The sequence below is a fragment of the Leucopleurus acutus genome, assembly GCF_964270905.1.
Source record: "Leucopleurus acutus genome assembly, chromosome: 2".
Taxonomy (NCBI): domain Eukaryota; kingdom Metazoa; phylum Chordata; class Mammalia; order Artiodactyla; family Delphinidae; genus Leucopleurus; species Leucopleurus acutus.
In genome coordinates, this window is record NC_139143.1 from 105,614,816 (window position 1) to 105,642,164 (window position 27,349).

The following is a 27,349-nucleotide window of genomic DNA, read 5'->3' on the forward strand; positions in this document are numbered from 1 at the left end:
ACCCATGGAAACAGAAAGTAAGCTCATATCAAAGCTAACTCACTTGGCATAATTATTGACCCCCTCCAAGCTTCAGTTTTCTCATTTAAGGAATAATATTCACAAAGGGTTGTTTTGAGGAGGTAAATGAGATAATGTTTGTAAGTCTCTAGCACAGGGCTTGACACAGAGGAATTCCTAAATAATGATTAGTTATTCCTTTCTCTTCCTCAGTTTTCTAGGGAGACGAGGGCCCTCTCTGACAACTCCAGTGAAAGAGAGTCCATTTTTGGATTTGATCTTCAACCTTGAAAGCAATGATTTTAGAGCAAGCTTGGTGCTAATATAGCGTGAGAAACACACCTGTCACCTAGAGGGGTGGGATGGGGAGGATGGGAGCGAGACTCAGGAGGGAGGAGATGTGGGGATATATGTGTATGCATCACTGAGTCACTTTGTTATAAAGCAGAAACTGGCACACCGTTGTGGAGCAATTATACTCCAATAAAGAGGTTAAAAAAAAAGATAATAAACATGTATAACACCCCCAAAAATAAAATAAAATAAAATGTGCTCCACTCCAAAAAAAAAAAAAAAAAAAGAAACACACCTGTCCTTGAAAATACTGTTCTAGACAGAACAGAAAAAGCAGTGCTCCAGCATTATTAGAATTTTCATAACATTTATGGGGATAGTGTCTATTTAATAAATGCAATTTAATAAACAATGTCTCTTTAATTAAAGAAAGAATATGCTAGTTTGCTTTGACAACCCACTGATTTCTCCCCAAATCCATTTCTCCTGTTCTTTTTAGTAATAGAACTCCCTGAGTTTTATGTGTCTCCCTGCTGCCCTCCTACAGACTACATTTCCCAGTCTTATTTGCATTGAAATGATGTCATGTGACTAAATTCTGGCCAATAGCGTATTAGCAAATGTGACCTCTGCAATTTTCAGGTCATATCCTTAAACTAGAGCTGTTTGCCCTCCATTTATCTTCCCCTTCCTAAGCTGAAATGCAGATGTGGTGATGGTCAGCTGCCTTTAACCTTACAACTAAGGGCATCCCTTAGGGGGTGGCAAAGCAATAACACAGAAAGAAACAGGGTCTCTTGATCATCTCATGTAATGTTGCCGCTCCCCTCCCTTGAATTTCTCCCAGCTAGGATTGTTATGTGTAGGAGGAAAATGAACCTTTCTAATCCTGTTTAAGCCACTGTTCTTCTGGAGGCTTTCAAAGCAAAAAAAACCAGTATGTTAATTATTGTATAACCTTCTGGAGGATGAGTCTTGGTGTGACAAATTTTATGAAATTTTTTCATAACTTTTTTTGTTGATTTGCAGAATTAATCATTAGTATCTTGCATTTCAGGCAGTTCACCAGTAGCAATAGAATAATAAATCAGTCTTTGCTCCAAGTGGTTAAAGAATTTACATGTTTCTAAATGATATATCAAATCTGACATGGTTTGTGTTGACATAAGCTAGTTAATATTGAATGACTAAAGTCTGCAATGAAAAAAGGGAGTCATTTTATTTTTTAATCATAACTCATCTAAAAAATTTGCTCTGAAATTGCAATGGATACTATTGAATACACATAGTTGATGACTTTAATCAGGTATTCTTGACTGTTGTGTGTTGATCACATGTAATGGGCAGATACATTATTACTAATGGGTCAGAGGTTATAGATATTTTATCTTTACAGATAATGTGGCCAATGGGAATGTCAAACTATATTTTCCAAATAAAATTGGGAGTATGTAATCAGGTAGAAAGTAGGCTGTTTTGTTTTATTTTTAAAGTTGGGGTCCAATAACTTTCATCAAACATTTAACAAACTTTTATTAAGCACCTACTACATGTCAGCACATTTTTTCGCCAAACTGAAATAAAAGTATATCAAAAAAGATGAAGAATGCTCCTATGCGTGGACATAGGACAAGAATTGCCTTTCAATCGGCCCTTGCCGAAGAGCATGTATAATAAGAAAGCTCTAACCCACAAGTGCAAACAATCACATGCCACGGGTAAGCCTGTCAGAGAATTAAAGGACATTTGGCATACAGCAAACACTGTTTGCCCCGAGTCAGATCTACTGCCTCTAACCCTGAGCACTGAAGAACAGGACAAGCAATACAGCACAGTAGCTTCAAGATAACTAGAAGCAGAGAGCTGGCCCAACAGTGACATTGAAACAAGTGTCAGTTTGCTCTGATAATTGGGAACAGAGCAGATGTTTAGAAAAGCTGAATAATTTATAGTTACATGTGAGCAGATTTTACAGGGGTGAATCTCATCTCCTAATATAACTGTAAATATTAACAATTATCTTTTGGGCAGACAATACTATCATGATTTGAAACTGCCTGGTAGGCATTCAAGAGAGTGATTTAGTAGAAAAGCAAACCCTCTCATTCAGAATAATATTTTGTAAATTAAGGTATGCATTTGCCATGAAAAACAAGAATCCAAACCGATTTTCAGAGAATAAGCTATTTTTATGTGCGAGTTACAAATGTGATTTTCAAATGAACACAAATAAAAGTACACCCGGGAGGTTGGTGTGATATGGCAAATTGGTTAGTTATGGGCTTCTCAGACGTTCTGCCAGTGACCTTCAAATACTGTCGTAGCCAGGTCATGGCAAGTTAACTGCAGATATGCTTATCCATGATTTTGGAAAGCTTTTTTTTCTTAAAAAAAAATAAGCTGTAGGGGAAAACTAATTTTAGTGAATATACTACTTGTAACCATATTATGAAATGACAAAACATGTTCAGTGATGTATACAGCCAGTGACTCTCTCCATTCAGCAATAATTACTGGCTTAGTGTCTTGTAACCCTTAACATTTATCTCTGACACTATTATAGAGCAGCCACTATATTTTCTACTTTCTATCCACTTCATTATGACTTTGCGCCTAGTGTTAATTGTTCATATTTGATGCCAAGAACAGGACTCTTATTATTTGAACACCAAAAATGTAAATTCCAACCTCAGTATAACACAGAATAACCAACAAAGACCAGTTAGCCTGGGGTGGTCTAAATGAACTAAGTGACATTTGTTTTATGTCAGACAAAAGTTGCATTGCAAGGGGGTGGTGTGGAAGTTTTCTGAGCTATAAATTTAGTATCTGGGGACTCTCCTGGGGAATGGGGAAGCCTAGGCCCTATGGCAGCACAGACCCTTTCTCTAACACAATGAGTCTCTGCTTTTGAACATGACCGCCACCTGGAAGATGGATCACTGAAACGAACTCTCCTCCCACTTTCTGGATTGTTCAATTGTTCCTTTTTTCCTTCTCTACTCATGCCAATACAGCCAAAGATCTATGACATCCCTGTTAACTGCCTTAAACTTGTGTTTCAAGTTACCGAATATTGTATTGAATGAGATATTAATGTAAAAGTACATTGAAAAGTTAAAGGATGTAAAGAGAGGTAAACAAATAAAAATTTGCTTTGAGGAGTTTACGATTCTTAAATCTCCTCTAGAAGAACAAAGACTTATATGTGGCAGGTTCTTAATAAATGTTCATTGAAATGAATCAGTAATAAGCAGGGTGAAGCATGATGGAAAGGGTCTGGAATCAGAAAGATCTGTGTGTGACTTACAGGTCAGTTGTTACAAGGTTCATAGCTTTAGTGTCTGTATGTGTAAAACAAGGCTAATTAGACTTCCTTCAGAGAACTGTCATTCTCAAAATAATGCTTAGGACATAATATGTACTCTGTAAAGGATAGCTGTTGTTACTGAATTGCAGTCGGGTGAGGAGAGGACTCTCAGAGGTTATTCTAATCTACCTTTCAGCTTACCATTGTGGTGGGGGAGTGTCTATTCTAGGTAACCATTTAATCCTTATTTCTACTAACATATAAACGAGATTGGCAGGTATGAGCAAGAGAGAATGCTGGAAGGCAGGGATAAGGAAATAAAAGAGCATATGAAGAAGGGGGAAAGCGAGGAAGTACAATGATGAGGTGGTAAAACATGCTGTCAACAATTGCCTCAGAAACCAGGGGCACCACAGCCACGCAACTTTGCCCTTGACTCAAGATAGTTGGCTGTTTATTCTTTATTTTTAAAAAAATTTCAAGATATTCCTTTGTAGTTTACTAACATTCAAATCACTGTCCGATCTTCATCTGGTCTCCTTAAATATGTGGTTTTTTCAAGTCCATTCATCCATCCATCATTCATTCATTTATTAAGCTATGTAGTCATAGATATTCCTACTATGTGCTAGGAATTTTATTTTTTTGTGGGGGGAGATAAATTTCCCCCCTTTCCTTATGCTGGAAATTTGGTTAACTTAGCTCTTTTTGTTAAATTAAAAAAGCTCCTGAATTAAAAATAATCAGAATATCTGGGAAATTAAAAATAACCACAGATGAACTCTTACAAATCTGGTAAACCAGTTAGTCAAATACTGGCAGTGAAAAACATGCTTGGAATGATTTTGACTCAGATAATTGCCTCAGAATAATTTCTTGTGTGTTTCTAGGCAACAGCAAATTTAAGAAGAAACAAATGGTGGGGTTTTTTTCTCCCTTTTTGCCTTTTCTCCCTTTATCTTGTCTTATGTTGTCACAGAAGAGCAGCTTGTCATCTATCTCCGTGCAATGTGATGTTAGATGTGGCTGGTTGGGTCAGAGCAGGAAGACAGAAATATTTAGCCTGTGATATTTTCCATGCAGCATGTGCCACTGTGTTTAATGAGACATTATTTTCACTAAGGTACAATTGGTTTGTACATGTAGATAAGAACATTAGGTAGTGGTTAAACTTGGATAGAAATAATAATGAGCTAAACTTTGATAAACCATAACCAGCGATAAAGTCATTTAAACTTTATATTTCTATAGCAGTACTTTGGGTTCCTTTTTGAAATTGAATCTTGCCTGCTATCTTTTGAGTTAACTGAGTAGTTTATTGCTCTACGTGCTGTTGAGCAGAGTGCATTTTCTAGTTGTCCATCTCCACTTGTGGAGGGATTTCCCTTAAGTGATGTGAGTCAGCTATAGCTGCTATAAGAGCCCACTATCCAGCTTTTCTCATGACATTCAATCACATAGAAATCCAAGCTTCACATGCACCTTCCCCTGAGTACGATACGTGGAAGGCAGTTTCTGCCTATTTGGAGACGAATGAAAGTGCATTAAAGAAAGGCAGATGGTCAGAAGGGTACTTTGGAATATTAAATGTTACTAGGGAACATTTAATCAGAAGTAGATAATCCTTCTCAAAGGGAATGCAGTATATTTGCATCATTCGCCTTGGCAGTTAACCTTTTGCATTTTAAGCTTATGACATTTCTTTCAGGCACTCTGTGTACTCCAATTGAAGTCAGAGGTCTTTGGACACAGTACAAAAAGTAGCAAGTATGTGGAAGGGAGCTTGATGCAAGGCAGTTTGGCAGAGGGAGTCATGGAGAACTCCAGGGTAGCTAGATAGCAAAGAGGAACCTAGCAAGTGAATGACATAGCTCCCTTGGACACTTCTTAGGGTGCTTGGGGTGTCTTCTGAGGGTAGGTATTGGATGGAGAAAAGCAGCAGAAGTGATAGAACAGGATTTCTAATTCAACCTATAAATCTGTGCGCATGGATATTTGGATTGAGAAGTCAGTGCTGGATTTGCACCTGTGCCTACAATCAGGAAGTAAAGGGTTCAGTGGTCACACTAAGAGCAGGGCTCATTTGGGAGGCAAATTGAAACTCTAATTTGAGCAAAGTGATTCAGAAGATGTTCAATAGAGTTTTCCCCCGGGAATGTTTTCTCCTAAGGTATTAATCAGGGCACAAGTCAATGTGCTCACTAATATTGTTCCAGAGCTAACGTGTGACTCAGAAACAAGAACTATGGAAACGCACTTAGTTTCTGAAATGTTGCCTCTCTTTGAAAGGAAAAATGAGAGGATAAATATGGAGACATACTTTACTTAAAGGTTATGTGTGAGTCAGGGAAACTCTGAGTGCTTTTAATATGATAAAGAGTCACATGAATGTCTCTATAAAATGATGCATATAAAAGTGAAATGATAGCATGGATTGGAAATTTAAAATGCTGTAGAGGATAGCTTTTGTAGGATTTAACTTTTGTAAAATTTTGCTATGGATCCAAGACACAATTTATTTTTATGATTAGGACTTTTAATTCTATTTTAAATTTTGGCTCTTAATTTTTTAGCTGTATGACATGGGGCAAATTAGCCTCTGTAAATGTCAGTTTTCTCACCTGTTAAATGTTATCTCCCTCATAAGATGGTTGTGAGAATTCACGAAATAATATATATGAAGTGCTTAGTACAGTGCCTGGTCTACAACAAATGCTCTGTAAAAACTAACTGATATTATTAACATTTTAGTCTTCAAACCATAAAGAAAATCCATCAATTATTTTCCATATGGAAAGAATCTTAGTTGGGGGATAACCTAAGATTACTCAAAGAAAAAGATTCTTTGTACTAGCATAAAGAAATGAGAGTTCTTAGCCAAAAGATGAAAATCTCCAGATAAAGCTCTAGGCAGTGTCCTTCTTTTAATTATTTTTGATTCCTTATAAGAAATAGTATCTAATGTTTTCTGAACACCTACCATGTGTCAGGCACTCATGAAGTTGTTTCACTCATCCCAGTCCCATGAAGTGGCTTATGATGGTCCACTATTACAGACAAGGAAATTGAGGCCCAAAGAGATGAAAGAACATGACTAGGCTTATGAACTATGGTCGGCAGAACAGGGATTTGAATGACAAAGACCATGCTCTTTCAGTTCATCTCATGACACCGTGGAAGTAAAAGGAATGCAAACTTCATGGGCGGTCTGGCCTTGCTACAGACTCTGAGGTAATAGCAACATTTCTATTCTGATGTGCCTATTAAAATCTTATCCTGTAGCTGAGAGGCCTGGCAGATGGCAAATGTTACCCTTGAGCAGGCACCTAAGTAGGGTGATAAATCACATTCAGGGATTGGGATACTTTCTCTGCTTAGGGAAGGAGGATGGCTCTGCCTACTTCAACCTCATCCGTTGGCTTGGTTGCCATTCAGAGCTTACAGGAAAATGCACTGTATTTAGCTGGTAATAAAAGCTTCTTAAGCACTGTGGGTAGTTGTTTCTGAAAAAGAATGAATTTAAAAACATGTACCTGATTATTTAGCAGCTTTAGAAATATCTGAGGAAAAAATGTTCAGTTATCAGGTAAAGCTGCTTTGGCAACGTGATTTCTATAATGCTAGGCAGTAGTGGAGGCTGCTTAATACTGACAATGCACTGTTATTTTTTGTCTCCGTATGTTGCTTTAGAATGTTCTGTTCCCTGCACATTTTTAATGAGATAAACATGCCTTTATGGGTCATGATGGTGCAAATTCTTTACTAGCTCTTTGCAAATACATCTTTTTAGGACTACTCCTTAAACAATGCAGTTTGCTGTTAGGTGTTAGGTATTTTACTACTTCCAGAGCATTGACACCTATAGCTCTCTATTTACAGCTGGAGAGCACTGAATTTGACTCACTTTGAGACCCAAATCCTTTACTGGCTCTGTGATCTTAGTGAAGTCCCTTATCCTCTTTGAGCGTATTTCTTCATCTATGAAATGGAGGTGTTGATGCTTTCTTTCTAGGGTTGCTGTGAGTAATCAATGACTTAATGGAAGTGCAACTGCTTTGTAAATTGCACAAGACCATTTAAAAATGAACCATTACTGTTATTATTATTTATATTTGGGGATTAAAATCGTTTGGTGTTAATAAAGGAGCACTGATGGGTTAATGACATCCTAAAGATCTAAAATAAAGTCGCAGTGAGATGCCAGAAATTGGGTAATGAATAGACATTTAATTGATAGTTTAACAAAGACATTAATTGGACGTGGAAGAAGATCCTGATTGTGGTAAAGGCTGTTTGGAGAAAGCAGAACCAAGGGACAGAACATGCTTCAAAGACTTCTTACAAGGTAATGAATTTTCAGTCCACAGAGGTTGCTGTGTGCCATTATTTTATAGGCAGCATTGGATAGTCAAATTAAGTAGTCTCTGATCTGCCACTTCCTAACAGTGTGAATTCTTTAATCTCTCTGCAAAAAGTGAAGATCATAACACCTGCCTCATAGAGTTATGGAGATTCAGTGGGATGATATATGCAAAGTGCCTGGTGCATAATATGGCTCAGCAAATAGGTTTCCTCCTCTTCCTTGTTTTTGTTCTTCTTTCTTCCTCCCTTTGTCCCTTCCTTCCTCCCTCCCTCCCTCCCTCCCTCTTTTTCTCTCTCTTTCGTCACATAGGAGCCCTAACTAGGCAAGCCACTACCAAAACTCCTAGAAGCTTACGTGATTCTCAGAGCATTCAGGCAAGGCCTGAAAGCAATCAGTATAGTCCTAGTAAATTCTCTTGGATTACTCAGAAAGCAGCCCAAACTCGTTAATGGACTTTGAGTATATGTAACTACTTCATTTATTATCAGATGCAGAGAAAGTTGTAGGTGTTCAGTATGTGGAAAGACTCCAAAGAAGGGGCTCTGAGGGGGAAGAGAGGAGGTGTCTGTGCAGGGCAAGGGTTTACAGGGATTAAATTCAGAGCTCCTTGAGAGATAAGGATTGTGTGTGGAAGGATGAGGAAAGCAATCTTCAGCTAAACCAGACTTTGTTAGGAAGCTTTTGCTAAGGGATGCCTTACGAATAATCAAGTTTTCCAAACTGTAGAGTTGATTTATTGAGTTATTTTCAAAGTATTTACTATCTTCCATTCAACAGCAGTTCATATCTTTGAACAAACAACTGAGGAGTTTATAAATATAAACATTTCAGTTATAAAATATAACTTTAAAAGAATGGTTAATTTAAAAACATCTAAATAAGAATGAGCAGTCAATGATTTTAGCTATTAAGTATACAAGTGTATGAAATTAAGCTAGTAAAATAAAAATCAGTTGCAAAAAGAAAGTTGTTTTTTTTTCCCCATGTTGTCAATTTAAGGCCTAATGCAATCTGTTTACATAGTGTGGTGAGTATGGACAAAATGTGGTCATAGCACAGCTATTGGATATTTTTATCTTCCCGGTCTTCCCTATGGTCCTCACAAAAGATAACAAATTTGCAGTGAGTGAGGCTTTGAAAGTTACCTATGTTTCAAAGATGTGTAGGCTTTAAATTATTGTCATTATCATACCACAAAAAATTCCATCTTTTTTCCATGTGTGGGCTAGAAAATGATTCTGACATTTCTCACACCTTTTTCTTCTGTGCTATCTATACTTTGTGATAATATTAATAATCCTATCTTATATTTGAGCTTTCCAATTTTTTTCAAGTCCAGCACCTCATTTTAAGCCAAGGCAATTAAAAAACTTTACTTGCTACATCCGAAGTTGCTGAGTCTGTACTAATTGTGTTTGATGGTCAGGAAAGGACACTGAGAAGTGAAGGCAACCCCTGTGACCAATCAGAGAAGTAGAAGAGAGAAAATGTTAGTGAAGTAGTCCTACAGTGTCTTCTCTTCCAAAATGTCATGGCTGAGGCTAAGGAGGGCCTGGGAAGAGGTGTGATGGGGGGAGAGTATGCACACACTCTTATAACTGTCACCTGTCCTAAGATGAGAGAGGGGGTTGAGGCAGTGAAGAACTGCTTTTGCTCTCTTGCCAAATGCCAGGTAGGTGCTAGTAGTTTAGTACATGCATTTATTAATCTGTTCAACAACTCTGAAAGATAGATATTGTTACTACCATTTTGTAGATGAGGAAATGGGCTCAGAGAGCTATGGGTAAGTCACCCATACGTATTTTATATTTTTTACTTTATTTTTTTTGCGATACGCGGGCCTCTCACTGTTGTGGCCTCTCCTGTTGCGGAGCACAGGCTCCGGATGCGCAGGCTCAGCGGCCATGGCTCACGGGCCCAGCCGCTCCGCGGCACGTCGGATCTTCCCGGACCGGGGCACGAACCCGTGTCCCCTGCATTGGCAGGCGGACTCTCAACCACTGCGCCACCAGGGAAGCCCCACCCATATGTATTTTAAAAATGAGTCTCGTGTTGCTATGTTTTGGGGACCTTTACAGCAAAATTTCTGTTGTTGCTTTCTGGTGTGTTTTCTTAGTCTTAGAAATCCAAATGGAAGATCTGATTGTGCCCCTAAAAAGGAGAATGGCCTTTATACATTCAACATAGGACAAAGTGAAAATAAAGGTAGTTGTGGAGTATCTCAGAGAGGGCCATACCTGAGGATACTTTGTTCTAGAACCTGGATCTGGTGCTGGTCTTGTTGATTTTGTTTCTTCATCTCTTCCTGTTCTTTTCCACTGCTGATTCCATCTAGAAGCCATTTCTCTCTCAAGGCCTTTTTCTGATATCAGGAAACATAAATATATGTTCTTATATCAATCGAAAATTCCAAAATCTGAATGCTTTCAAATCTTATTAATTTCAATGGTGGAAATATTAAAGAGAAATTGTTTTCTCTCACTGTCTTGCCTGAATAAATCTGATAGTTTCCTACTTTGCACCCTTCTTGACCCCCTTCTAAAGCCAGGGTTTATGTATCTGAATCCTATGTATATCCTAAGGTCTAGTTCAGGTCCTCCTTCTCTATGAAGATCTCTGTCCTACCTCTGCATCTTCCCCCACCCCACCCCCAGCCTCACTTCACCCCCAGGGAACTCTCCTTCTTCAGAATCACACATCAGTGTATGTTTACCTATACTGTATATTTACTGTATTTTTAACAGTCATGTAGGGACCTCATCATGATGATGCCTTACTATGATTTGTTGGGTTGATGGGTGTATATCTGTGTCAAAGTAACAAGCTCCTTGAAGCCATTTGCTATTCGTCCCAGTGACAGTACATAGTGACCCCTCCAAAAAAAAAAATCTTTTGTGGGATTAATTGGAATGGTGGGCAAAACAAGAGATTGCTATTGTATCTTAAACTAATTCAATGACAGTCTTAGGCTCTGTGGTTGACATTTATTGTTTTGCCTACCCAGTACCCCTTCTATCTTCTGAGAGCCTCCTTGGTTCTAGATATCCTTTACGTTCAGCTCCCTACTCGTCCCAATCATATGATACATAAAATTCACCGATCTGTCTAAATATTTGTGAGTTGAATTTTTGTCAACTTTAATAAGACAAGAAAGATTTATGTTTCATCAGGTGGAAAAAAAATGCCCTCTAATTTGCATGAAATAATTACATTCCTGGACTTGAGCCTAAGAAGACAAAGCAAATGAAGAAGACCTGTAAACTTCAAGGGGCTTTAGCTAGCATCCTGTCTGTGTCTCAAGGGAAAACTGTTAGATATTATTTTCAAAGTGTTTGAGTTTCTTCTTTTCTTCCTGAAGAAAAGTACTGTCACTATATATCTATCTACCTTTGTAAATTATTTGTTCAATAACTATTCCCTGGGAATTTACTGTTTCTAAAATGGTGAGAAGAGAAGAATGGGAATTTTCCTTATTTTTTTGACACTTCTCTCTCTAACACCATGATTAGAATGAAAGCAAGTAAGAGGAATATTTGTCTTTTTCAAAAAACATGCTTGTTTTTAAAAACAGAATTAATACAACTGGAATGTAAATACCTCTGAATTTAAAATAAATTTAAATAAGGTTGATTGGGCTAGATAATTACCAAAGGAAGTTTATTTTAACTAAGGCAATTTTTTTTCAAATCATTAAAAATATTACACTGATTACAAATAAATGTTATTTGGAATTATAACTTGTAGAATAGATGAAATGTGGCCTGCTCTAGTTGAAGCAATGAGGGGGCCTGGAAGCCTACAGATGCACAGGACACAGTTTGAAAACCACTAGATTAAGTCAGCAATTATCTCAACCCAGATCATCATATTTGTGTTGGTTTTTTTCAGAGTTTCAAGAAATTTCATGTGGACAACACACCCCATAAAAGCAGTTTGTATTATTCCAGTTTGTAGCCAGATTCCTTCCCACAATGTTATCTTTTCCCTTAATTATAGCTGTTCAGTTGTTTGTAAAAATGTGTTCCCACAGACACAGTAAATATTATTAATAAAGGTCAAGATTTATTTCCTGATAATATGCCAAGAAAATCTCAATATATCAGCATTTAAGAATTTACCTTGATTTTAGTTTATTTTTATTTGATGGAATATGATGATAGCTAATGCACAGTAAAGAATATAGATGACATCCATCAAAGTAAATTACAGTTCTTACAAACCACCTGCAAGGATAGTTTCAGTCAATTACATCCATATCACTGTAAGAAACATGCAGATGGGATGGTCTTATGATGCTGAGTTGTAGAGGGTGGAGAATGGCTCCTGTGACATAATTATGTTATCTTGGGGCTTCATTCTTGGTTCTTAGTCTGGTTAGGACTAAGAATAATTTTAATTTTAGCCTTATAAGCTTTGTTCATAGTTCAGGAATTGTCATTTAACTCTGGCAGAGAACTTTTTGCCTCTAAATATAAAATATATAATTTAGATGTACAATCAGAATGATATGGTATAATCACATATTGTGGTAACCACAAGACAGTTATTTTGCTTTTATGTCACAGTTTAGACTTATGCTTTAGTCTATGAGATTGAGGAATAGAATAAAATCTATTTCACAACAATGACATTCAGAATCAAAAGCCATAGTAACTAAATAAAAATATAAGTGATACGCAGGTAGTAGATCTTTTGGCAGTCTTTTAGGGAAAGGTTTTCTTGAAACACTTCTATATTCTGCACAGCAGTTACAGGAGATGTTAAGAATAAATTAGTTTTTCATACCATGATTTAAATGGACTTCCAGAAAAGTTTTCTAGGTTGAGTACTAGGCAAAAAGATCAAGAGTGGACAAGTCTCAGAATGTTTGAATGTGAGAATGCTGTTAATGGCCGTGGAAACTCCCTTTCCAGGATGTCATTGGTATGAATGTCAGGTTCCAGAGCTAAAGGATATTAGAGTGAGTTACCACAACTATTTTGAAGTGTGTGTACTGCTCACACAGAAGGAGCACTTTGTAAATATTTACACTTGTGTTGTTCAAAGTGAGTCATTGACATGTAATGAAATAATTTGCAATCGGGAAAGTGGTGAGGATAGTCACTGGAATGGAGACAAATGGATGAAGAAGAAAATAAAAAGAAAGGCTGGTAATTGCAGAAGCCAACAGAGCTTTTTTGACTTGGTGAAGATATTTTGGAATCAATTTTTAGAACACTTCTGCACATTTTTGAACCCTATTTTGGAATTGTGCCTAGTTGCTGTTGGAATAGCCAACCATTTTCTGCAGAACTTGGAAGAATGTGCTTACTGAAACAGCCATTCTCTCCTCTATGTTCCCTTTGCAGTTGATGCCTTGAATATAGTGTTCATCACAGTATAAATGTCATTATAAGTTTATGTGTCAATTACCATTTAAGGGCACAGATCAAACTTATTTTATATTCTTCATGTCCAGCTTAGTACCTTGCACATAATAGGTACTTAATAAATGTTTATTGACTGAAGGTTTTCTACTTACCAGTTAAGACTCAGGTTAAATCCCACACCTTTAACAGAACTTTTTTGGCCACCCCAGATTAAAGAATTACTAATGCTTACACTTACGCTTAAATTAAAAAAAATCATCCTTTAACTTGTACTAATTATTTACTTAACCTTGAATTTCCCAGTAGGTTGCAAGCCCTTTACAACTCTCAAGTCCACCGCTAGTCTCTAAGGCATTAATATGCAAATTAGGAAAAGGTACAGTTCCCCACTCCTACTCCTTCAGGTCAGTGCACAGCTTGGTAAGGTGGACAGCACTTTTGTGCAGAGAGAAAGAAACTTTGTCCTCCAGACAGAAGCAGCCCTGTGCCAGAGTGCACTGTTCCAAGGGAGTATGGGCAGGATTTCAGCACCCCCCTGTCTCAGGTAACTTTACGCAGTATACCATCTGCACAACTGTGTACTGCAGTCCAAAGCATGATACATGCTTTGACTGGATTGGATTAGAAGAGGTCTTCTGGGATCCAGAAAGCAAACCTATAGGGAACAGTATATATTACTTTTCGGACTGTTTTTGTTAAGTATTGAAATGAGGTGTCACTTCAGAAATGGACCTCTCAGTGTGTTAGAATTTTCCTGTGTGAAACTTACTTCCTAGAATGAACAGAGAGGATATATAAAACTTTTTTTCTACTGTGAACTCTAATGTTGTTTGGCTACTCATTCTGCAAGGATAGCAATTACTCAGAAGCAGTAATTAGTTCACTGTGAGATCCAAATTGTGTGTGTGTGTGTGTGTGTATGTTTGTGTGTGAAAGGGAGAGAGAGAGAGAGAGAGAGAGATTTTGGAGTTAGAAATTGCCTATCTCAAAAATTGTTGTAGACTTGCTTTTGACTTCATTTGACTTGTATCACAATGACTTGGTAAAATTTGTTATTTCATTGATTTTTCTGGGAGTACACACGGCATGTCTTGACTATGTCTCCTACTCATGTAAATTCAATGTGACAAACTGTAAGGATAGCAGGCTGACTACGTATTGAAATTATTCATCAAACATTGGAAATGTCAATTTGTATAGGAGCAAAGAAGCAAACAGAATCCAGAGCACTGAGGCTAATTGGAATCCTAACCTGTGTCTTTTTTCTCTCAAGAGGTGGTTACTTGATCCATCAGAAAGATGGACTTAGCTGAATTCGGCAGGTTTACCAAAAGATTGTAGACCCCACAAGTGTGCGGCATTGTTTCACTGAGGGATTTATTACATCTATCGATAGAAGCCCTGCCAGGTAAGTAGTGTCCTGCTTGGGCCTGTTCACAAGGAGCTCCTGTTTGTCATTTGGTTGCACCCTATGACTAAGTTACATAATAAAATGTGAGACTCAGTGTGCTTAAATTACAAAATGACCACACCCATGAAAGATGTAAAGTCTGATTTTAAAAATGGAGGTTTATTTTTGGTTATGATCTCATGTTCTGTCAAAACAAAATAAAACAGAACCTTGAACCACACTCAAACAACATTGAATTCATCGCACTGAGCTTTTGAATACGAGTATCCTTGAGCAGGCCAGACACTGTCTGCTTTGCATGCCCTGGGTAAGGGCTGGCTTTTCATTGATTTCAAAACGGACTTCCCAGCTGGATCCACTCCCAAGGGATGTTAAGCAAGACTGTATTCAGGGCCAAACTATCAAGACTGAATTCTCAAGGTTACCCAAGAAAGTGAGGAAATTCAGTAATAAAGGGTAAAAGTAATAAAACCATGTTTTCAATTTTCCACATGTTTGCCAAGAGGTATTAGTCTCATATGCAAATATTACTAGCTTATTGGCTTCCCTTATGGTTATTAGGGTGTTAGTATAACTGTTGGAATTTTTTTCCTTCCTAAAGCATCTTTACTACTGAAATTTGAGTGCAATTAGCATATTTGAACGCAAAATCATTGAAATGAAATTAAAGTCATAAGTTACCTTCAAATGCTGGTGCTTTAGTTTTTCTTCCTCTATTTTCAAACGCTTCTGTGAGATTTCTTCCTGTATTTTTCTTTTATCCTGAAATAAAAAGTGTTCCAGCATAATCTATTTTTTTTCAATTTGCTTAAGTATGTTTCCTTGGGGATGTTGTCATTATCGAATGGCTGGCCAGTGGTATGCTCTTGGCATTGGTATGAAGCTGCTTTGGAAACTCCTATTTCAAGGCAAAGGAGAGCAAAGTGAGACATTCAAAGCATTTTACTGATGGAAAATGATATAAGGTGCTTTTTCAAAGAGAATTTAAAAATATTTTAATGTCTTTCCTTCCTCCCTCATCTTTTCTATCTTCCCCATTAAGTCTAACAAGATTGAGCTCCTTAGAGATGCAATGGAAAATGTGAATTTTAAGGAGGGAGTTTTGAAATAGGCATGAGGAAACATTGTGAGGAGAGAGACTGTTCCTGGCATAAGGCTGAAGAAACTGCTGGGTAAAAGATCTGCTTATGTGGGAAAACAGCATAGCCTACAGAGCGATAGAACACGAGGAAACTAGAAAGTGAGACTGTTTCCTCCTGTAAACCTTGCTATGGGCAGAGAGAGAAAAAAAAGAAGGATCAGATAATGCATGTTAACACTAAGAGGGCTTCTAGCAGAGGTTAAAAAAAATTTATGAAGAGGTATAGTATCTTTCACCAAGTTTAAATTGCAATACCTTAAAATCCCAGATAGAATAACTATCTATACACAGAAGTTGTACTTTTTAGAAAATATAGCCTCTATACTATATAGAAAGCCTGGTTTCAATTTCTGGCTCTGCCATTAACTAGCTGTGTGTCCTGGGACAAAACCCTTAACTTTGTGCCTCATTACCTCATCTGTAAAATGGAAGTAATAAGGGCATCTACCTCATAAGATGAGCATTAAATTAGCTAATATATGCAAAGGCTCCTAGAACAGGGCTTGACACATAGTGCTCTACAAGTATTTGTTTAATACAATTAAGTAAATAAACATGTAATCTGTTAATCACACAGAAAGCAACACACTAATTCTGATAATGGTTCCATTGGTCTGAAATGTTTTAGAGATTCCCTGTCTGGAGTTGTTTGAGATGTTTTACAAGCCATGCAAAAAGGCCCTTATTTCCTTATTTTTTGACCAGAGGTGACATTATCCTCCATCTTATTTATGAGTTGTTTTTAAATCTGCTTTCAAAATTGAAAACTCCCAAAGGTAAACATTTGTTTCCAATGAAGACATCTAAAAGAATTTGAAGCAGGCTCAGGAGGTAATTTAGAAGGAAGAGTTCCAAAAATATTTGGCAGCGTTATTGAAACAAGTGCATGGCTTCCTGATGTGACTCTTTTGAAGGTAAATCTCCTTTTTGATGCATAAGTTCAGGTATATTTGTTGAATGTAACAGCATTCATTTGAAAATACATTGCTGTCCAAATTTATGTCATGTTTCTCTTTGTGTGTAAGAAGTGTATATGACCTTGCCTGTATTGTTTTTTAACTTTCATAAACAGCTCTTTTGGAAAAAAAAAAGAGCTAGGCAACACGCATCGATATTCAGATTCACTTGTTTGTTTGGATGAAATCTGGTCATTAGGAATAAAAACTATGAAGACCTCTGTGAGTCAGTTCTCCATTATATCTCAAAACTGTTACCGAGCAAATGTTGGTAATAGTTTAAACTTATTGTACCAAACATTTTGGTAAGTATTTTTCAGGCACTATTTAACCTTAATAGTCATAATAACAGAGATATAATAATATTACACTTAATAGTCATGATAACAAAGAGATATTGTAGTATTTTCATTTTATAGAAGAGGAAATGGAAGTTTCTGGAGATTAACTAACCAGTCCAGGTTCTCACAACTAGTAAGTGGCAGAGCCAGGATTTGAAGTCAGGCAATCTGAGTTCAGCCTCTTAGCCAATTCACTATACCATTTCCCTGAGTGGGAAATTAGTCCAGCTTCTCACACCTTCCCCATTGCCCTGTCTATCGGGAAGTACTGAGGTCTGGAGGCCAGCACAACCAGCACCAGAGGAGGACCCCTCATTAGAAAGGAGCACATTTTTAGTTCCCTGCATGCTGGTATGCAACCGCCCATCTCTGTGTGGACAGCCCATAGAAAAGATCACGTTATGTATGTGTGACTGTGACTGCTGAACCCAGCAACGCTTCCCCACCACTGCCGGTAACCAGTTTGGGTTGTTTGTTTCGTCCTGAGGTTAGTGATAAGGTAATGAAAGCTGTGGGTAGAGGCAGGGCGTCTAAGTGTTTTGGCAACACGATGCTTATCGAAGGGTTGCTAAGGAATACCAATGTTTTGTCACTCAGAGGTAATGTGATGCCTGTCTCATATCAGTCTAGGAAGTTAAGAAGGTAATTTTATAATGTTATGGGCATGACTCTATTTTAACATAGGAGTACTTTTCCTCATAAGATATTCATCAGCAGCAAGTTATTATCCTTTTGCCAAATTTCATAAAGATCTATAAGCATTACTGAAAAATATATGGCAACAATTTAGTTTCATTATGGCAGAATAAATTATAAGTTTTACATGTAGTTCTATTGCTAGTATACCAAAAGTTATCATAGCCAGCTACTTCCTTCCCAATTATCATGGAATAAATGGATTTTTATTGAAATGCCATCTGCTTCCCAGAATTTCCCCAGAAGCCTGAGCATCTCTATATACACTTGTCATAATCCAGCACGTCAGATATTTATTACCGTTAACCATTATGAATAACATATATTTCTTTTTTTTCAACATCTTTATTGGAGTATAATTGCTCTATAGTGGTGTGTTAGTTTCTGCTTTATAACAAAGTGAATCAGTTATACATATACGTATATCCCCATATCTCCTCCCTCTTGCGTCTCCCTCGCACCCTCCCTATCCCACCCCTCTAGGTGGTCACAAAGCACCGAGCTGATCTCCCTGTGCTAAGTGGCTGCTTCCCACTAGCTATTGATTTTACATTTGGTAGTGTATATATGTCCATGCCACTCTCTCACTTCGTAATAACATATATTTCTGTTTACTTCTTTTTTTAAAAATAAATTTATTTATTTTTTACTGCATTGGGTCTTCGTCGCTATGCGCAGGCTTTCTCTAATTGCAGCGAGCGGGAGCTACTCTTCGTTGCGGTGCGCAGGCTTCTCATTGTAGTGGCTACTCTTGTTGCCAAGCACAGGCTCTAGGCGCGCAGGCTTCGGTAGTTGTGGCTCACGGGCTCCAGAGCGCAGGCTCAGTGCTTGTGGTGCACGGGCTTAGTTGCTCCACGGCATGTGGGATCTTCCCCGACCGGGGCTCGAGCCCGTGTCCCCTGCATTAGCAGGCGGATTCTTAACCACTGCACCACCAGAGAAGTCCTGTTTGCTTCTTCAGTGTTCAACTAGTAAAGACGTTTTGTTCAATGAACAATTGCCTAGATTTTCAGCTGTCTGACTTGGAATATTTTAGCAGCTGACACCCACAGATTCCAGTTCTGTAAAAGCTTAGCTCTTAATTGTTTTGAAAATTAATTTAGTAAAATTGTACAACTATAAAGCTATTGTGACCATCTATGATTCATTGATATTACTACAATCACATACTTGATAAAAGTAAGCACAATACTTAGGAGTGTATTTTAGAGATATTATTGATTAATGATTAGCTAATATTCTAAAATGCTTGAATCTATCAAGAAGGCAGGATTGATCCTGAGTTATATAATTTTTAATTTATTCAGCACTTAGGAACTTCTCTATAAATGCTATGCTAAGGTGATGTTAAGAGTTGTGCTATGTTTGAAAATTATTCAGAAGTAGATACTTTCACCAAGGAGGTTACATTGTCTTTAAGAAGGAAAATCATTTGTGCAAGGAACTATAGTCTAAGAAATAAGTGATAAATGTCATTACTAAGGCACAAGTGAGGTCTTGTGAGAGTTGAGGGGCAAAAGGGAGTGGTTGTTTCTAAATGATCTGGTTAGGAGAGGCTTTCAAGTAGCAACCAAATAGAGTATGTTGGGTAGTTGCTGGAGGGCTGGGGGTGGGGAGGAAGGGCATTCACCTCTAGAGCTCATTGTGAGCAAAGGCCTGTTGTAGAAAATTGGGACATTATTTGGAATAGCAAGTCTGGAATCCAAGTTGTCATACAGAGAGTAGAGGGAAATGAAATAAGAAAATGAGATGAGGATAAATCCTTAATAGAGAATACTAAAAAGCAGGGAAAGGAATTTAGAATTTATTTACATATTGAGATAGGGAGCAATGGAAGGTTTTCAGAGGGAGAGGAATAATAGAATTAAAGCCATGTTTTAAGAAGTTTAAAATAGCCTGATTTATAGATACTGAAGGAGGACAACTTGAAAGGGATAATCAGTTAGGCTACAACTCATACATAAGATCAAGAGAGCTTGAACAAGAGGTAACAGAGGGTGTAGATGTCAGAGATACCAAGGAGTTAAAATTAGCAGGACTTGGCAACTGATGACGTATGGATGCAGGAGAGGAAGAGGTCAAATGGGGTATAAGGCTTTTATATCCAGGTAAACTGAGAGGAGAACAGAATCACTAATAGAAATAGGAAATTCAGGAGAAGAAAGAGAGTTTGGGAGGGAAGATGGTGATTCACACCAAGGTTGAGGTGTCTTTGGAACAACCTGGTGGAGTAATCTGGCAGGTAGTTGAAATGTTGGATGGAGCTAGATCGGAAGGGAAGTCAGAGCTAGAGATAAAGATGCCAGAGTTTTGGAAGGGGTAGCTGAGGCCAGGAGACTACATCAGAGCATGACAAGAGACATATTTATGTAAAGGAGAGCTAAAGACAGAGCCTTCGTGAAACACCTACATTTAAGAGGTATTGGAGGAAGGGAACACATATGGAAATTTATTTTGGGATTAATTAGACATTATTGATAACAGAACTTTGTGAATTCAATTAGGCAAATGGTTTCAGATTCATTCTGATAGAAGTATCTTGTAACTTCTTGACTACCTTTGCTGATATTTTCACTGTTTAAGGTCTCAAAAGAACAATAATAGAAGCTACTATTTGGATTTAAATACTACCAACAATGCAAAACTTCCTGGTGAAATGTATATAATGATAACCTTGAAGGAAAGGGATGTGCTAACACAATGCTCCTAGAACTGAATCCTGAGCATAGTTAGAGGTTTACTACATTTCAATGAAAGTAGATTTTTTAAATTCTTGAAAAAAATTCTTGAAAAATTATTTTAAAAATTTCTTGAAAAACAGGCAAGCATTTTAAGAAGGAAGATAGATCATGAAGTATGGGCAATTTACCAATGGAAATATTGATACCCAATTAAAAAATGATCTCAAGTAAAAAGAAAAGAGAACTAAACAAAACCAAACTAAATAGCTTAATATCACTGGGAGCTTCCCCAAAGCTCGTGAAACCAAGAATACAGATAAACAGGTGGTACCCATTTGTAATAGGTACAAATATGTACAAATATGTAAATAAGGTACAAGTTCAGGCTGACAAGATGTGAAGCATGTGAAAAACACTGAGGACACAAAAAGCATGTGTGTACAAGTAAATATATATATATATATTCAATATTTAAGTTATGTTGAGAGCAAAAGGACTACTGCTGAGATACAGAGTGTAATATCAACATGTCAGAGATAAACTAGAACTACTTCACTCCTATTTTACTTCCATTCTTTTTGATTGAGGAGAATAATCTTGATCCTGGAAAGGGTAGAACAAATATGCTTAAAGGGAAATCAAAGCCCAAGAGGATATAAAGCACTAAAGACAGAACTGCTCAGACTCCAATGGGTTTCATTTCAGGGAGCAGAAAAATTTATAGACACGACAGGAAAATATTATCAAGTAGTCTTGGAATCTTGGGTGAAGTGAAGAGGCACCAGAAGGTTGAAAGTGGCAAATGACCCAGTTTTTTGAAGAGAGAAAAAGGTCAATTATGAATATTTAATGACTGGTGAATGTATTGGTTAATACCTGGCAAAGTTGTAGAATGAATTGTTAAACAGTCTTGTATTTAGACAAGGAATGTCTAAGAGATAGCATTCAGTTATTAAAAACAAAGCATTTAAGACTATTTCTTTTGCTTAATTTTTTAAGAACTGCTGCTGCTGATGACTATGATGGTTGTAACAATAGCTAACATTTATTGAGAGATTTTTATGTGTCAGGAACTATTTAGAGCACTTAGATGTATCAATTTAATTTTCCCCAAGTCTCTAGGAAGTATGGACCGTGTTTATCCCCCATATGCAGGTAAAGAAACTGAGGAGCACAGGAACCTAGATCATGGGAATTCAGTATATCTTGGTTTTAGTATGACTTTTGACAAAATTTCTTATTATTTTTCTTTTGGAAATTTGTGTAAATGTGAAGAGAGAGGAATATTTATTTGAAAGTGATTGTCTTAATGTGTTTTTTTAAAAAATCGATGCCCTATAAGGGACAGAAAAATAAAACTAAGCCCCTACCAGAGGGCAGACAACAGAAGCAAGAACTACAATCCTGCAGCCTGTGGAACAAAAACCACATTCACAGAAAGATAGACAAAATTAAAGGGCAAAGGGCTATGTACCAGATGAAGGAACAAGACAAAAACCCCAGAAAAACAACTAAATGAAGTGGAGATAGGCAACCTTCCAGAAAAAGAATTCAGAATAATGATAGTGAAGATGATCCAGGACCTCAGAAAAAGAATGGAGGCAAAGATCGAGAAGATGCAAGAAATGTTTAACAAAGACCTAGAAGAATTAAAGAAAAAACAAACAGAGATGAACAATACAATTAACTGAAATGAAAACTACACTAGAAGGAATCAATAGCAGAATAACTGAGACAGAAGAACGGATAAGTGACCTGGAAGACATAATGGTGGAATTCACTGCTGCGGAACAGAATAAAGAAAAAAGAATGAAAAGAAATGAAGGCAGCCTAAGAGACCTCTGGGACAACATTAAATGCAACAACATTCACATTATAGGAGTCCCAGAAGGAGAAGAGAGAGAGAAAGGACCAGAGAAAATATTTGAAGAGATTATAGTAGAAAACTTCCCTAACATGGGAAAGGAAATAGCCACCCAAGTCCAGGAAGCGCAGAGAGTCCCATACTGGATAAACCCAAGGAAAAACACACCAAGACACATAGTAATCAAACTGGCAAAAACTAAAGACAAAGAAAAATTATTGAAAGTACCAAGGGAAAAATGACAAATAACATACAAGGGAACTCCCATAAGGTTAACAGCTGATTTCTCAGCAGAAACTCTACAAGCCAGAAGGGAGTGGCATGATACACTTAAAGTGATGAAAGGGAAGAAGCTACAACCAAGATTACTCTACCCAGCAAGGATCTCATTCAGATTTGATGGAGAAATCAAAAGCTTTACAAACAAGCAAAAGCTAGGAGAATTCAGCACCACCAAACCAGCTCTACAACAAATGCTAAAGGAACTTCCCTAAGTGGGAAACACAAGAGAACAAAAGGACCTACAAAACCAAACCCAGAAAAATTAAGAAAATGGTAATAGGAACATGCATATTGATAATTACCTTAAACATGAATGGATTAAATGCTCCAACCAAAAGACACACGCTTGCTGAATGGATACAAAAACAGGACCCATATATATGCTGTCTACAAGAGACCCACTTCAGACCTAGGGACACATACAGACTGAAAGTGAGGGGATGGAAAAAGATATTCCATGCAAATGCAAATCAAAAGAAAGCTGGGTTAGCTATACTCATATAAGAAAAAATAGACTTTAAAATAAAGAATGTTACAAGAGACAAGGAAGGACACTACATAACGATAACGGGATCAATCCAAGAAGAAGATATAATAATTATAAATATATATGCACCCAACAAAGGAGCACCTCAATACATAAGGAAACTGCTAACAGCTATAAAAGAGGAAATCGACAGTAACACAATAATAGTGGGGGACTTTAACACCTCACTTACACCAATGGACAGATCATCCAAAATGAAAATAAATAAGGAAAGAGAAGCTTTAAATGGCACAATAGACCAGATAGATTCAATTGATATTTATAGGACATTCCATCCAAAAACAGCAGATTACACTTTCTTCTCAAGTGCACATTGAATATTCTCTAGGATAGATCACATCTTGGGTCACAAATCAAGCCTCAGTAAATTTAAGAAAATTGAAATCATATCAAGCATCTTTTCTGAATACAATGCTATGAGATTAAGAATGAATTACAGGGAAAAAAACGTAAAAAGTACAAACACAGGGCTTCCCTGGTGGCGCAGTGGTTGAGAGTCCGCCTGCCTGCCGATGCGGGGTACGTGGGTTTGTGCCCTGGTCTGGGAAGATCCCACATGCTGTGGAGCAGCTGGGCCCGTGAGCCATGGCTGCTGAGCCTGTGCATCCAGAGAGCCTGTGCTCCCAAATGAGAGAGGCCACAACAGTAAGAGCCCCGAGTACCACAAAAAAAAAAACAAAAAAAGCCCACAAATACATGGAGGCTAAACAATATGTTACTAAATAACCAAGAGATCACCGAAGAAATCAAAGAGGAAATCAAAAACTACCTAGAGACAAATGACAATGAAAACACGATGATCCAAAACATGTGGGATGCAGCAAAAGCAGTTTTAAGAGGGAAGTTTATAGCTACACAAGCCTACCTCAAGAAACAAGAACTATCTCAAATAAAAAATCTAACCTTACACCTAAAGAAACTAGAGAAAGAAGAACAAACAAAACCCAAAGTTAGCAGAAGGAAAGAAATCATAAAGATCAGAGCAGAAAAAAATGAAATAGAAACAAAGAAACAATAGCAGAGATTAATAAAACTAAAAGCTGTTTCTTTGAGAAGATAAACAAAATTGATAAACCATTAGCCAGACTCATCAAGAAAAAGAGGGAGAGGACTCAAATCAATAAAATTAGGAATGAAAAAGGAGAAGTTACAACAGACACTGCAGAAATACAAAGAATCCTAAGAGACTACTACAAGCAACTCTATGCCAATAAAATAGACAACCTGGAAGAAATGGACAAATTCTTAGAAAGGTATAACCTTCCAATACTGAACCAAGAAGAAACAGAAAATATGAACAGACCAATCACTAGTAATGAAATTGAAACTGTGATTAAAAATCTTCCAACAAACAAAAGTCCAGGACCAGATGGCTTCACAGGTGAATTCTATCAAATATTTAGAGAAGAGCTAACACCCATCCTTCTCAAACTCTTCCAAAAAATTGCAGAGGAAGGAACACTCCCAAACTCATTCTATGAGGCCATCATCACCTTGATACCAAAACCAGACAAGGATGTCACAAAGAAAGAAAACTACAGACCAATATCACTGATGAACATAGATGCAAAAATTCTCAACAAAATACTAGCAAACAGAATCCAACAGCACATTAAAAGGATCATACCCCATAATAAGTGGGGTTTATTCCAGGAATGCAAGGATTCTTCAATATATGCAAAACAATCAATGTGATACACCATATTAACAAATTGAAGGATAAAAACCATATGATCATCTCAATAGATGCAGAAAAAGCTTTTGACAAAATTCAGCACCCATTTATGATAAAAACTCTACAGAAAGGGACATAGAGGGAACCTACCTCTAACATAATAAAGGCCATATATGACAAACCCATAGCAAACTTCATTCTCAATGGTGAAAAAGTGAAAGCATTTCCTCTAAGATCAGGAACAAGACAAGGATGTCCACTCTCACCACTCTTATTCAACATAGTCTTGGAACTTCTATCCACGGCAATCAGAGAAGAAAAAGAAATAAAAGGAATACAAATTGGAAAAGAAGAAGTAAAACTGTCACTCTTTGCAGATGACATGATAGTATACATAGAGAATCCTAAAAATGCCACCAGAAAACTACTAGAGCTAATCAATGAATTTGGTACAGTTGCAAGATACAACATTAATGCACAGAAATCTCTTGCATTCCTATACACTAATGATGAAAAATCTGAAAGAGAAATTAAGGAAACACTCCCACTTACCATTGCAACAAAAAGAATAAAATACCTAGGAATAAACCTACCTAGGGAGACAAAAGACCTGTATGCAGAAAACTACAAGACAGTGATGAAAGAAATTAAAGATGATACAAATAGATGGAGAGATATACCATTTTCTTGTGTTGGAAGAATCAATATTGTGAAAATGACTATGCTACCCAAAGCAATCTACAGATTCAATGCAATCCCTATCAAATTACCAATGGCATGTTTTACGGAACTAGAACAAGTAATCTTAAAATTTGTATGGAGACACAAAAGACCCTGAATAGCCAAAGCAGTCTTGAGGGAAAAAAATGGAGCTGGAGGAATCAGACTCCCTGACTTCAGACTATACTACAAAGCTACAATAATCAAGACAATATGGTACTGGCACAAAAACAGAAATACAGATCAATGGAACAAGATAGAAAGCCCAGAGATAAACCCATGAACCTATGGTTAACTAATCTATGAGAAAGGAGGCAGAGATATACAATGGAGAAAAGACAGTCTCTTCAATAAGTGGTGCTGGGAAAACTGGACAGCTACCTGTAAAAGAATGAAATTAGAACACTCTCTAACACCATACACAAAAATAAAATCAAAATGGACTCAAGACCTAAATATGAGACAGGACAATATAAAACTCTTAGAGGAAAACATAGGAAGAACACTCTTTAACATAAGTCACAGCAAGACCTTTTTTGATCCACCTCCTAGAGTATTGGAAATAAAAACCAAAAAAAAAACAATTGGACCTAATGAAACTTAAAAGCTTTTGCACAGCAAAGGACACCATAAACAAGATGGAAAGACAACCCTCAGGATGGGAGAAAGTATTTTCAAACGAATCAACAGACAAAGGATTAATCTCCAAAATATATGAAGAGCTCATGCAGGGGCTTCCCTGGTGGCACAGTGGTTGATGTACGCCTGCTGATGCAGGGGACACGGGTTCGTGCCCCAGTCCAGAAAGATCCCACATGCTGTGGAGCGGCTGGGCCCATGGGCCATGGCCGCTGAGCCTGCGTGTCTGGAGCCTGTGCTCCACAATGGGAGAGGCCACAGAAGTGAGAGGTCCGTATACCGCAAAAAAAAAAAAAAAAATAGAGCTCATGCAGCTCAATATTAAAGAAACAAACAACCCAATCCAAAAATGGGCAGAAGACCTAAATAGACATTTCTCCAAAGAAGACATACAGATGGCCAAGAAGCACATTAAAAGCTGCTCAACATCACTAATTATTAGAGAAATGCAAATCAAAAGTATAATGAGGTGTCACCTGACACCAGTTAGAATGGGCATCATCAGAAAATCTACAAACAACAAATGCTGTAGAGGGTGTGGAGAAAAGGGAACCCTCTTGCACTGTTGGTGGGAATGTAAATTGCTAGAGCCACTATGGAGAATGGTATGGAGGTTCCTTAAAGACCTAAAAATAGAATTACCATATGATCCAGTAATCCTACTACTGGGCATATACCCAGAGAAAACCATAATTCAAAAAGACACATGCACCCCAATGTTCATTGCAGCACTTTTTACAATAGGCAGGTCATGGAAGCAACCTAAATGCACATCGACAGACGAATGGATAAAGAAGTTGTGGTACATATATACAATGGAATATTACTCAGCCATAAAAAGGAACGAAATTGAGTCATTTGTTGAGATGTGGATGGATCTAGAGACTTTCATACAGAGTGAAGTAAGTCAGAAAGAGAAAAACAAATATCGTATATTAGTGCATATATGTGGAACCTAGAGAAAGGGTACAGATGAACCGGTTTGCAGGGCAGAAGTTGAGACATAGATGTAGAGAACAAACGTATCGTCACCAAGGGGGGATAACGGTGGGGGGGTGGG

General features: G+C 37.4%; 1 protein-coding gene across 2 annotated transcripts in view; it reads right to left on the reverse strand.

The window, feature by feature from the left end:
• PALMD (palmdelphin) overlaps window positions 1–27,349 on the reverse strand; it is a 54,590-nt gene that overhangs the window by 15,306 nt on the left and 11,935 nt on the right. For both annotated transcript variants that reach the window (XM_082833510.1, XM_082833511.1), the window contains exons 3-4: window positions 15,429–15,509; window positions 10,205–10,329 (exon numbers count right to left, since the gene is read on the reverse strand). In XM_082833510.1, coding sequence (XP_082689636.1) covers window positions 10,205–10,329; window positions 15,429–15,509 — 206 coding nt within the window. The remainder of the gene's footprint in view (window positions 1–10,204; window positions 10,330–15,428; window positions 15,510–27,349) is intronic.